This window comes from Mesoplodon mirus (assembly GCF_964341445.2).
Source record: "Mesoplodon mirus genome assembly, chromosome: X".
NCBI classification, from domain to species: domain Eukaryota; kingdom Metazoa; phylum Chordata; class Mammalia; order Artiodactyla; family Ziphiidae; genus Mesoplodon; species Mesoplodon mirus.
Window position 1 is genome coordinate 47817476 of NC_138981.1, and position 12968 is coordinate 47830443.

The 12968-nt window shown below is 50.5% G+C and overlaps 1 protein-coding gene across 12 annotated transcripts in view; it reads right to left on the minus strand.

Annotated features, from left to right (window-relative positions):
• KDM5C (lysine demethylase 5C) overlaps positions 1–12707 on the minus strand; it is a 32173-nt gene extending 19466 nt beyond the window's left edge. For 4 of the 12 annotated variants that reach the window (XM_082609458.1, XM_082609456.1, XM_082609451.1 and 1 more), the window contains exons 1-9: positions 12084–12706; positions 7668–7745; positions 5291–5413; positions 4827–4997; positions 4313–4447; positions 3441–3564; positions 3150–3331; positions 1950–2108; positions 58–177 (exon numbers count right to left, since the gene is read on the minus strand). In XM_082609458.1, the coding sequence (XP_082465584.1) occupies positions 58–177; positions 1950–2108; positions 3150–3331; positions 3441–3564; positions 4313–4447; positions 4827–4997; positions 5291–5413; positions 7668–7745; positions 12084–12233 (1242 nt within the window). In that variant the 5' untranslated portion in view covers positions 12234–12706. Of the gene's footprint in view, positions 1–57; positions 178–1949; positions 2109–3149; positions 3332–3440; positions 3565–4312; positions 4448–4826; positions 4998–5290; positions 5414–7667; positions 7746–12083 lie in introns of all 12 variants that reach the window. The other 8 variants (XM_082609457.1, XM_082609453.1, XM_082609452.1 and 5 more) reach the window with 5 other exon arrangements.
• Positions 12708–12968: the final 261 nt, after the last annotated feature.

Consider the following 12968-nt stretch of genomic DNA (forward strand, 5'->3'; position numbering starts at 1 on the left):
GACCATCAGGCACCTATGACCCTAGCCCTGACACTACCCCAGCCCTCCATCACCTACGTGTACGGGCATGTTGAAGTAATCGGCTTTAAAGGAGTCAGCCATCTCGCCAAAGCTCTGCAGAGTGTATTCCCGGGTAGCCTGCTCAAAGCCAAAGGCTTCGGGGGGGCGCTTACACTCCTGAAACCCAAAGGAGAACACGTCACCAAGGCAGAGGCAAAGAGGTGGAGAATCCTCAAAAGCGGAGCTGGAATATGGGGTAGGAGTCAGGAGGAGAACAGCCCTAGGTCTGTACTGAAGGCCCCTGAGGCAGGTCTCACGTCATAGCTCTACCTTTTCCTCCTAGCACTTGAGCACAGTTAGTCTCTTCATTCCCCACATGCACTTCTACCATGCTCTTGCTCGTCTCTTCCTTTAGGACTTTACTATCTAAACCATGGGCTCTGACTTAAATATGCTACCCCATGCTCTTCTGCCACTATTTTTTCTCTCAAGATAAAATGTGACTTTATACAGGATGCTTAGAGAAGTTTTATGCCCAGACTGGAACTACAGACCTGGGAAAATGACACTGAATATTCTAGTAGCTTGGAGGATGGGAAACGAAGGCACCAACTCCTAGTGTCAAACCCCACACTATTCCTGTTCTTTACACTGTCTCAGAAGACAGGACGTGTGTCTAACTCATTTTGTATCTATGTTCGTGGTTTTAGATGAGATGTGTGTACCCCAGTCAGACACACCTTCTGCTCATGTCTGAAAACTAAATGTCAATCTGGTCCACTGGCCCACAACCACTTAGAGAAGAGAGCCAAGTACACCTGACAGTCTGTTGTCTATGATACTTTTGGTATCCAAACTCCTCCCTAAAGGAATCCCCACCACTACCAAGAACATTATGCACTGCCCTGGTCTCTTTCCTCATTTGTGTGTGTCTAGTGTGTGTGCACGTGCACACCTGGTCTCTATGACCACAGTTGACAGGGCAAGAAACTGTCAGCATCTACTCTCCAGAAACCCAGGGAGAGATGTAGACTAGCACCCAGAATTTGGATCACAGTAGGAGGCTCATGAAATGGAACTGGAAGACCTCCCAGACCTCTTAGTCCTCACTGCTGCTTCAGCTGCTCTCCTCACTGCCTCTCTTGCACTAGGTACACTATCCCCATGTATCCTTACTCCTGCACTCCTCCATCCCCCAGTCTAGAAAGCCTGCCCACCTCTTGTAGTTAAAATCTACAACACTGCAAACCAATCTAATTATCACAACAGAAGGAAAATACCTAAATAAATATTATACCCACATGATGGACCCCCTACAAGGAAAAAAAAAATCATACCCATGAATAAATTTAATAATATAGAAAAATGATTATAAAGTAACAAATGAAAATATACAGTAAGATCCCAAACTTGTTAAAGATAGTTATATATATGCAACAACGAAAAGATGAGAAGAAAATATACCAGACTATTAACAATGGTTGTCTCTAGGTGGTGAGATGATAGGTAATTTGTCTATTTTCCAAGCTTTCTAAAAGAAACAAAGAATAAAAAACTTGGAAATCAAAAGAACATTTTTTTTTCATATTCCTGTCCTCCAAATCTCATTGCTGACACCTTCCCTGATTACTACCCTTAGTCACTTTCCTGTCCTCTGAACTTCTACATCTGAATTTCTAATACACAATTTAACATTTGATTATATGTCATCACATATGATCTGTCTCATCATGACTCTCACCTCCCGGGGTGGTCTGAGAGCTCCCAGAGAACACAGGCTGAGTGTCCTCCTTTTCTGTCTCCCAAAGTTCTGCTCAACCTAGCCCCACCCCAGGGACCCAAAACATAAGACTGTGGCTGAGCTAGGAGGCTGCTTTCAGTAAGACCAGATGAAGGAAGGCAAGGATAGCCTACGAGGCAGACACAGACTGGGGCTGGGAAGTCCTTACCGCCATGACACACTTTGGGCACCGCCAGACACCCTTGGGAATCTCAGGCAAAGGAGGCAGCAAGCAGAAGATGTGGTAGTTGTCATCACAGCCATCACACAGCAGGAGCTTGTCGTCCTCATCCCCTCGGGAACACATTCGGCATACATATGACTCAATCTGCCAGGGGAGGGAGGCAACAGTTCATCAACCTAAGCCCTGTCCAGCCTGCCTTTCAAACATCAGACTCCTCCAGACAGCACCCTAGTCCACAAAGATCTCCATTAGAAACCCACCTTGCTTGCTGGCTGGATCATTCACGGCCCTGTACAGGTTAGTCATGCTAGGCCTGAAATTTAACTGCGTGCACGTACCACCTCCTCAAATAAACTGTAGAGCTGTGACAGCAGAGTCTTTATCATTCAGTCCTGAATCCCCCATTTTTAGTCGTTCAGTAAATACTTACTGAACACTTATGTGTTCAACATTATGCTGGACTCTTCAGTACAGCAATAAATAAGACATGGCATCTGCTTTCTAAAGGCATACAGTACTCCAGAGGCACAAGTTCATAAAAATTCAAAGGCAGTGTGGAAACTGCCAATAGCAGCCCATAAAAGGGTACTATGGAAACCTAAAGAAGGAAGCACTCGAATCAGCTGGAGATAAGGAGGAACAGCCTTGAGAAGAACTTCACTGAAACGGTGACACTTGAAACTGACTGAGACCTGAAAGCAAACTGGAATTTGGCAATGGGGCAGAGCACAGGGGAAAACTCTTCCAGGCAGAAGAAACCGCATGTACAAAGGATGGGGAAAGAAAGCATGGCACATCTCGGGAAAAAAACAAACATACCTACAAGTAGTTCAGTGTGGCTATAGCAGAAGGAGTAAGGTAGGCAGTGATGGGGAATGAGGCTAGAGGTCTGCAGGGACTGGATCATGCATGGTAATGAGCTTAGCCTTTATCCTGAAGCAATGGAAAGGGAGTCTCCTCCTCTGCACCCTTCCAGCACTTCATGTTGACAGCACTTGATCACCCTTTCTTGTTCTTTGTTCCATGTGAGTTGGCCTTGTTTCCCCAATTAAGTGAGCTACGTGAGGGCAGGGCCCACCAGGCCCACTTTTCTGCTTAATGCCACCTGGTCCAGTGCCATGCTGGGGAAATGCTCGTTGAAGGGATGAGAAGCAGAGCATTAGGAAGCCAGGGCTAGGTCCTTACAAACTGGGCATTGCTGTGGTTCCTCCGCAGCCTCATGGTCATCTTGGTGCAGGGCTCTGGGCTGTGACTCAGCTCCTCCTTGCTCTCCAGGAAGGTCTTGGGTGAGGGTGACTCCACCTTCACGTCCCCGCCTGACTCCTCCTTCACCACTATGGTGGGGGGGCACTCGGGCCCTTCCTTATCTGAGAGAGAGAAGAATGGCTCTCAAGCACAAGTCTGAACAGTCGTGGCCCAGGCTCCTCTCCCCCGGTGAGGCCATTCTTCACACTGCCCCAGCCTGTCAGGCCTCACCTTTTTTCCGCAGAGTCTTATCCTTGGCCATGAGGCCCAGGCCCATCATCTTGGGGCCTGCCCCATAGATCTGAAGCTTCTTCAGCTCAGGATTCTTTTCAATGTCTTCCTCTGTGGGTTCCGGCTGGGAGGAAAGAAGGAAATGAATCAAGACTATCTTGGGCAGACTGCCCCATCCTAAAAGAACAACAGCTTGGACTCTATCACGTGAGTTCATGCCAGGGTGGAGGCATAGGTGGGCCCAGGCAAGAATTCAGATTGCTTTTTGGAGACTGAGGGTAAGTGAACTCCCTCCTCATTCCTCTCTTGGAATGGAATTAAGAAGGGATCTCAGTTTTTCCAACTGTAAAATGAGAATATTAACTCCTATCTCACAGTTACAAGGGGTTTGAGGAAAACATATATAAAGAAATCTAAGTATTTGAATCTACCAATAAATGGCAGTGACTAATATGATCTGGTAAATTACATGCTTCGGTGAGCCCAGGGACAGTGTGTATCTTGTTCTCTGTTGTATCCCCAATGCCCAGAAGAATGCCGGCACATAAGCTTCTTCCTGAAGCTAAGATACAGTTATAAGGAGAAAAAGAAGAGTTCTTCCCCTATGAGCAGAGTGAGTCAGGAAAGGAACAAGGCAGGCAAGAACACCAGACAAAGGAAAGATATTATACAAACAGATCAAAACCCAGCTCAGAAGCTCAGCTGAGAGTAGAGGAAGAGCAAGAGTGAAGCCAGAAAGAGGCACACTACTGCTCAGAACTCAGAGAACCAAGAGAAGGGACAGTGGAACAGGGAGAGAACCTTGGTCAGAGGGAAGGGAGAGGACTCTCTTCACCACCAAAGCTCCAAGTTAGAAGAAGGGAAGTACTCACATCAGGCTGTAGTCTCTTGGCTCGCCGGCCATAGCTGTTGAACTTGGAGGGCTGCACAGACTGTCGAAGGGGGATACTGTGGGGTTTGTATTCCTTGTCCTTCTCCTCATTATCAAATGGACGTGTGTTGCACTGCTGGGGACAGGTGAGGGGTAAGGGTCAGGGCATGGGGCCCCAGCTCCCAACAGCAAGGACTTCCCTTTACCCTCACCCAATGGCAACCAAAGCCGTAGTTTCATGCACCACGCCCCCCGCCACCCACCCAATAGGCCCTGCTCAACTGGCCACTGACACCAGCACACACTTTGGGAATTCTTCTCACGCCTCTGCTTATGCCATCCCTCCTTCCAACCACCTCCCCGCAACCAGCTCCCCAACTAAACCAAACTCCATCTCTTCCCAGACCTCTCCAGGTCTCCAGTCCACTCCACTGAACCAGTTCCATTAAGCGCAAGTGTGGAAATCTGCATCTGGCAGGGGAAAGCCTATCCCCACCCTGGCTCGGCATCCTTACCACCAGGTTGGCTCCAGACTGGTACATCTCATAGGGGTAAACGATGCGTTCATAGTGGGAGCGTAGCAGGGAGCCAATGTTTTTGCCTGGTGGGTAGTTGAGGCGCTGGGCCACCCGAGCCCATCGACGGTCCTTGCAGATGGCTTCATAGCCACCTTCCTCCACCACGATCTGTAAGGACAAGCAGGAAGGGACGTGGATGTGCTGTGTGTATGTACAGAAAGGACAACGAGGACAACTCCAGCCCCTCACTTCACTGGAGGCTACCCCCTCCTACCTCCACCACTCAGACTCAAATTGCAGCCAAGAGATGCCAAGAAGTTCTGATGACAGCTTGTGTGCTACCAGGCTGTGCCCCTTCCACTGTAGCCTAGAGATCCAATATCCAAACCAAGGTGGCCCCCAGAGTACCAAGGATATTAAGGTGTGGGGTGGGGAGGGGTTTGAGAAAAACCTGTTCTTACTTTGCTGAGGCTGTAGAGGTCCAAGATCCGCCGTTCTACATTGGGAATCTTTAAGGAGGAGCCCTGGATTTCCCAGAATTTGGCAATCTGATCCAAGTAGTTCAGTTTCACTCTCGTCTGGGCCTGGAGAAAAAATGGCTCAGAGAGGCTGGCCTCCCCCTCTACCTGACCCCTATCTTCTGGCCTAATCTTAGGGGAGGAGAAGGGGTGCAGAGCAGCCCACTACCCAGGGCCTCTCCCAGTGAACTGGATCCCCAACTCTAGGTAGCACCTCGCCCACCTCTCTTATCTTTGCCACCTTCCAGGCAACAGGAGAAGCCCAAGGTCCCAAAACAGAGCAGGTAGAGTCATAACAGCCAAAGCTTTACATATACTCTTTCTCAATCTCCCTGACAGGGCTGTAGAAGTATTGTCATCTCTTTTACAGAGAGTCCCTGCTTCCTCAAGTCACACAGCAGGTACCAAGAGATTTGAGTGTCAAATAACGTAAGTTTTTGCTTTTCCTCTGCTAATAATCTGCTGTATAGTCTTGAGTAAATCAGTTCTACTCTCTGGACCCATTTTCTGATTATGAGGGAAATAAAAAACTGCCCAGTCCACTCACCCCAGAAGGGTAGACTTATGAGAGGAACAGTGAATGCCCTCTGGAACTCTGGAATTAAATCTAAGCTCTAGGCATGTTTCAGAGAATGAAGGCTCTAAAAGAAAACATTCACCTCTTCACATGCACCATGAAATTTGTTCCATGGTAGCTGAAGGGTGAGAGTGCATGCTAAAGATGGAATGGCCTAAAGAACTGAGATGGTGTACCAAAGCAGCACTGGCACCTGGCCTACCCAGGAACCAATGTGGGCCAAAGATTCTAGGAACAGGGCATGTACCATGCTTTCCCGAAATCTCAGTGACCCAAGAAGGGCTCCCCAAGGCCCCAAGTCTATAACCACCTCACCCTAATCAGAAGGCCTAGTTCTAGGGAGAACTGGGTAAGTCATTACCATTCATTACTTTGCTCTGATCCCATTAGGGGGAAACAGGGACAGTTCTTTCACAGATGAGGAAAAGTAAGTTCTATTTGTGGAAAGGAACATGCTATGGCTCCTTTGCTATGAGAATCCCTAAGGGGCCAGGAACCCTACTCCCTCCACCTCAACCCCTTAGCTTTCCAACCTTGGCCCATCCCTGCCCCTCCCCCTCATTAGCCAGCACTATCTCTCTAGAAAACCTGCCCCTGTCCCATGGTAGGCTACACCTTGTCCTAGCTATACCCCAGCAGACCTGGTCAGATCCATTTCTCTAAGGACCTTGTACCCCATACAAGAGATGATTTTTGCCCTGACCAGAACAGCACCTAGACCGACTCTAGAACAGTGATTCTCAATGAGGGGCAATTTTGCCCTCCAAGGGACATTTAAGTAATGCCTAGAGACATTTTTGGTTGCCATAACCGGGAGAGGGTACTATGTGGGTAGAGGCCAGGGATGCTGACAGACATCCTACAATGCACAGGACAGCCCTACACGACAAAAAATTACCTGGCCCAAAATGTCAATAGTGCCAAGGTTGAGGAACTGTGGTCTAGAAGACAAGTACGCTTTTAGGTAACGGGTATTCGGTTGGGCCTAATAGTCACTCCCACACCCCCAGACATCTAGCAAGGCTTGAGGATACATAATAATGAGGGAGAGGAGTGGTAGCATACCTCTACCCTACACCTTCCATGGTAAACTCCAGAACTTTACCTGGAACTGGCTCGAGGGCATCTACTCTCATTGCCCTGGGGCATTCTCAAGTCCTTAGTGGAGAACCTCATCTTACCCATGCAAAGGGCCTAGATTTCCTGTATGGAACATAAAGGAGAGGGAAAAGCCTACCTGCCTGACCCTCTGTCCAAGTTTGTAACCATTCCAGCTTCCTCACAGACCAGTTCTTGTGTTGTTCCTGCCTATCCACCTCACCTCTCCCACCTTACCAAGCACCATGGAAGAAAGGTAGGAAGCACAGGGCTGTAGATGAATTGGATAGATGAGGACACATTCAGCTGGCCAAGCAAGAAAGGGTCTCAACCAGACCCATATTTCTCTTTTGTTGATCCAAGCAGGGTAGGTTAGTTGACAGGGGAGCTTCAGAAGTAGCAAACCTTTGTGGAAAAGGGCCACCCCCAGCCTTGGGGCTATGAGATTTGGGATGCTACATGCTCCTTCTCTTGGTTATATTCAGAGCTCTAAAGCTTCCTCCATGCCCTCCAGGCAGTTTCACAGAAGAGAGAATAAAGGCCTAGTTAGGTAAAGTACCTTAGACAGAGAAGGTAGGAGGGAAGTGGGATCAGAGCTCAGGTATCCATTCTCCCAACCCCACCACCAGTTGCTAGTCATCTTACCTCTAGTTCATTCAGCCTCTGGATTCGGGGAGTAAACCTGAAGTTGTCCACTTCTACAGCAAAGGGTGGCTGCCAGTCCTGAGTGGGTACAGAGGAGAAAAGGGAGTTGGGTTATTCCAGCATAGTGCAAGACCAGAGGTGCACCAAAAGGAGCTCAGCACCCCATTCATGCCTTCCCAGACCTCTAGCCACGTCAGACCTTTTAACCTGGCAAACACCCAACCCATACACACACAACTCACTACAGGGCTTTAGAAGCCCCTCAAGTCCACACCCAACACTCCATGCACATACCCTGGGAAATGTCTTCAGAGTCCCTGCAACAGTACAGTGCTAGGATTTTAAGAAATAGAGAGATGGGGCCCAAAACAGCTGACTTCAAACTCTCCCTATGCCCATATTAACTCCTCAACCCCTAGGCATAGGACACACAGTCTGGAAGTACTGGAAAGCACACAGGATCTGGAGTCAGAAAACCTGGGTTCATGTTTTAGCTCCACTACTTACTAGCTAAGGGATTTTACCTTTCTGAACCTGTTTTCTCAACTGTAAGGTGGGAATATGAACTCCTGCCCTGGCTTCCTCATAAGACTGATATGAAAATTAAACTGGTTTTCAAATAAAAATGTTATTCAAAGGAATCATCATTAAGACTTGACATCTAAGGCTGACCTCACTACCCAATACATACGCAGGGTAGCTCATCTCCAATTTGGGCAGGATTTAAAGGTTTGGGCCTTTAGTGTCTGTTCTCTGAGTTTAAAAGGCCTGAGATAGACACTGCAGGGAAGAGCAAGGAACAAGGAGCAAGAATCTGCAATACTCACCTGGTCAGAAAGGCTTCCTGTGGGTCCTCTCTCAAACACCTGCCCAGTACAGGAAGAGGCAGGGGAGGAAGCGGGGAGGGCTGTCCTAAGTGCTGGGGTGCACCACTGACTGTGGCAGCAAAGATTGGGAGGATTTGGGGAGAAGGAGGGAAGTCAGGGAAAGATAATGAAAGTGGGGGAGACTCTGTCCTGCCAAGTCAGAGCTTGTTGTGTCCTGCCCAAAGGGCAGCTGTGAAGAGCCTCCTCCTCAATGCCCGCCTGCCCCCCCCCGCCCCCCATGCAGTCCTTTCCTCCTCAGAACCCTGGCTCCCGCTTGGGTGGTAAAAAGAAGCTCGAGTAACCTAGACCAGTGCCCTCACTTAATGAATGGAGAAAGTGAGGCCCAGAGAAGAAGTATGATTTCTCCAGAATCACATGCTGAGTTAGTGGTAGAGCCAAGACTAGAACCCCTGTCTTCTGACCTCCAGTCCAAGGCTCTTTGCACTACACCAGGCTACGACTGTTCACACACATGTGCATACATATGGAAGCGGGGGAGGAGGACAGTAAAAGAGAAGAAAAAGCTGTTGGCCTCTTCTGTACACACACTTTGAGAAAAGGGGCCAGGGACTTTCCTGATGGCGCAGTGGTTAAGAATCCACCTGTCAATGCAGGGGAATGGGTTCGAGCCCTGGTCCGGGAAAATCCCACATGCCGCGGCACAACTAAGCCCGTGCACCACAACTACTGAGCCTGTGCTCTACAGCCCACGAGCCACAACTACTGAGCCCGCGTGCCACAACTACTGAAGCCCGCGTGCCCTAGAGCCCATGCTCCGCAACAAGAGAAGCCACTGCAATGAGAAGTCCACGCACTGCAATGAAGAGTAGCCCCTGCTGCCACAACTAGAGAAAGCCTGTGAGTAGCAACGAAGACCCAATGCAGCCAAAAATAAAACAATTAATTTTTTTTAAAAAAGAAAAAAACAGAAAGGGGCCAGAGGACTCATACTTGCATGCACACATATTCCGCCCCCCCCCCCGACCCCGCAAAGCAGGTAGGAAACACATGGGACTCAGTGAAGCAGGGGCAAAAACAAACAAACAAACAAACCCAACGACAAAAGAACCTCAAACTAAAACGATATGGCTCAAGCCCAGACAAGCTCCCCATGCCCTCTTGCCTCCCATCAGTAGGGCACTCCCCTCAGCACAGGTAACTCAGGCAGAAAGGTGCTCAAACCCCAAACTCCAGGCACCTTTCTTTCCTGCTGAATCAAGTTCTAGATAAGAATAAGTGCAACATCAAGCAACCTGACAGGAAATGGCAGAACTGAAATCCTAGAACAGGAGCTGTGCATGCAACAGATAGCTGGGAAAGGTTCAGCAAATCTTCCTGCCTGGCTTTCCCTGGGACCTACAAGCTCCCTGATCCTGCCTTCAGTCCCATACTCCCATGTGCCAAATACTCATTACGTCATGATGGTGATAAAAAGGTTGGCTACCTGATGCAGGAAGCAAGGCCCTTCCAAGCTCCCCTGCGTCTACTCCAGTATACCAACACTCTCCTCTCACCCATCTTCCCCAAGAGTAGCAGTCACCTGCCTAGCAATTCAGAATCCAAATGGCCCTTCAGGCAAACCTTCAATTTCCAAGCACCCACCCATAAAAAGGTTCTCACTCTGGGCCCAAGCACCACTTGGGTGAGTGCTTTAAATTCCAGCCAGAAGTCCCGGCTGCCTAAAGGAGGCCTAGGAGCAGCCCTACCGGAGGGGAAAACAGAACAAAAACCAGAGAGAGCCAGGTCTCCTGGATTAGAGGGAAGTACAGTGTTGGGGTAGAGAAGAGAAGCATAACAAAGGACGGCCCCCTGCAGGACACGGACACGGACACGGACACGGACACACACACACACACACACACACACACACCCCAGGGACATGTCACCTATCCCACCCCTGGTCCCCCAAAGAAGGGTAACAATACCTGCACAAGGCCAGGCTGCCCCAAGAAGTCCAAGATAGAAAAATGGGATAGAGAATTCAAGCCTCAACTACCCCTTATGTCAGATATGCCTCTTTCCCACAGGCCTGCCGGGCCACTTCAGGGAGTGCCTCCCTGATGCCGTCCAGGACACCAGCCTCTCCTTTCTGCTGGCCTTCCCGGCCTCTCACTACCCACTGCCACTTCCTCAACATGGACAAGGAAACCTCAGAGATCTGTGGCCAAGCTCCAACAAGGAAGAAATTAGCTTACCCAACACCTCCCAGAGGATCCATCTGAAACCAGCCTAGATGTATGGCTGAACACCAGAAAGCACCAAGTTGAATAAGGAGGCCTATGGTGCCCTCCTCAGGTGGCAGCAGGGTTTCCCATTTGGTTTCAGCCAGGAGACACCTACTCAAAAATACCCTGTTCCAGACAAACTCAATTCCTGCCCTTGGAATCCCAAGTGGTGACTGAACAACGCATATCATCATTTCCCCTCCATGCTAGCAAGGTGGCAGCCTATCCTAGCCCTTGGGGGACTTCTCCTGGCCTGAAGCCAGGCCTAGGAGCAAAGATATGCCCTTTGTCACTGACATCTGGGAATCAAGGGTTCCAAAGGAGGCAGACTTCCATCCGTCCATTCTGTTTCTGGGAGTCCAAGAATATCCTATCCTCTGGGACCTCCTACATCCTGGGACAGGTCAGAGTAGAAATCTTCTGGGAAGGACTCATATACCCCACCCCAAACTGACTGGTCCAAGACTCTCCACAGAAGTCAAGCCTGGGCGGTGATGTGCAGGAAAGGCCCAGATATTGCCTTCCACTAGGAAAAGAAGGGAACAATTCCCTGAACCCATCTCAGGGGAGCCAGATAGAGCCTGTGAGACTGATTTCCTGACTGGTTTACCAGCCCAGAATATTATCATAAATGGACTGACCTGGCAGGGTGTGAATAAATATGAGTCAACCCACATAGGAGCAAACCAATGACCACATCAAACACCTTTCCAGTCACAATAATTACCACTTATCTAGTGCCTACTACACACAGACGCTACCTAGTTTAATCCAATTCTCGAAATAACCATTCATGGGACCCATTTCACAGGCTCAGAGAGATTACGTTACTTGTCCAAGGTCACACAGCTGGTAAGCTGCAGAGTGGAGTTTTGAACTAAGGTCTATCTCCCTTCAGAGCTGTGATCTTTCCATTACACCACACTGCCTGCCTGAAGAGAAGTGATGCCAGTAAATTGGAGAAAAGCCTTATTTGGAGCACCCTTGACCTAGGTGGCTTGGGGTAAACAAGAAATGTGCGGGGTGCCTCTCTGGGAACTCTCCCCGGGGCCACTAGGCATCCCTGTCTTGAACCTTACTAGGAGTAGTTCTGAAGGGCGGGGTGGGAGTTGGGGGGTGGGGGTGGGTCTCCGACTTAGGGCCCTCACACCACGAAAGGACCCCTGGCCCCAGCACCCTTTCTCCGACCCGCTCGCATCCACAACGGTCCCAGCCACCCCATCTCCCCACACCTCGAGCTGCCCTCCGCTCCAGACTTCTCCGCCCGCTACCCTAGTTCATCATCCCCGGCCTGGTGGCCGGCGACCACCAGCCCAGGGCCTTACCGCAGGTGGGCGGATCTTGCAAATGCCCGACTTCTCGGCGATGGGCCTGATTTTCGCAATGTAGCCGAGAGGGTCTCGGAACTCTGCCCAGCTAGGCTCGAACACCGGGCACTCCGGCGGCGGTAGGAAGTCGTCAGACCCCGGCTCCATGGTGGGCCCTAGGACTGGAGGGCTCGGACGGCCCTTAAGGACTCATGGCGGACGCCGCTGTACGAAGCCGAGACACTGCTCGGGGACTAGGCCCTAAGCGGGGCGGCCGCCGCCCGCCGAGGGCCCAGGGGGCGTGTAGCTGCCGCGCTCTGAGAGGCTCAGGCTGACGTTACTGCTACCACCTCTTCGTCCTGCTCCGTTCCTTCCGAACTCTGCCGCTGCCTCGCAACTACCGCAGCCTTCAACACCACAGTTACCTCCCAACCACCGCGGCCTTCATCGCCGCCGCCGCCATCTTGGTTTGTCAGCGTCTCCCCCCTCCCTTCACCACAACAAACCAGATCCCTCCGCAGGGTGTCCCTCCGAGCCTCGTATAACGTGCGTGAGGCCAAGCCCTAGGGACCCTTCATCCCGTGGAGACTGAGCTGAATCGGCAGGCGTGGGTTCCCTATCAGGAAGCAGGAACTCAAAAGTGCTTCCCAGACTGAGAGCAAATAGTCCACCTCAGCGGCGGAGGAACAAAGTTGTAATTAACCACCGGATCCTCTTTCCGGTGGACCGGCGGTGCACGTTTAAAGGCCAGTGCTGCGCATGCGCGTTATGGAGACAGACCGGAAGAGGAGTTGGCGTTGGTGGGTGGTGGGTCCGAACTGGCACCCCCTCGATGACCTCAGCCCTGGTGCGAGCCCCGCCCCAAGACGCTCTCTTTCTCCCGGGTCTTTCCGGCGTGAGCCA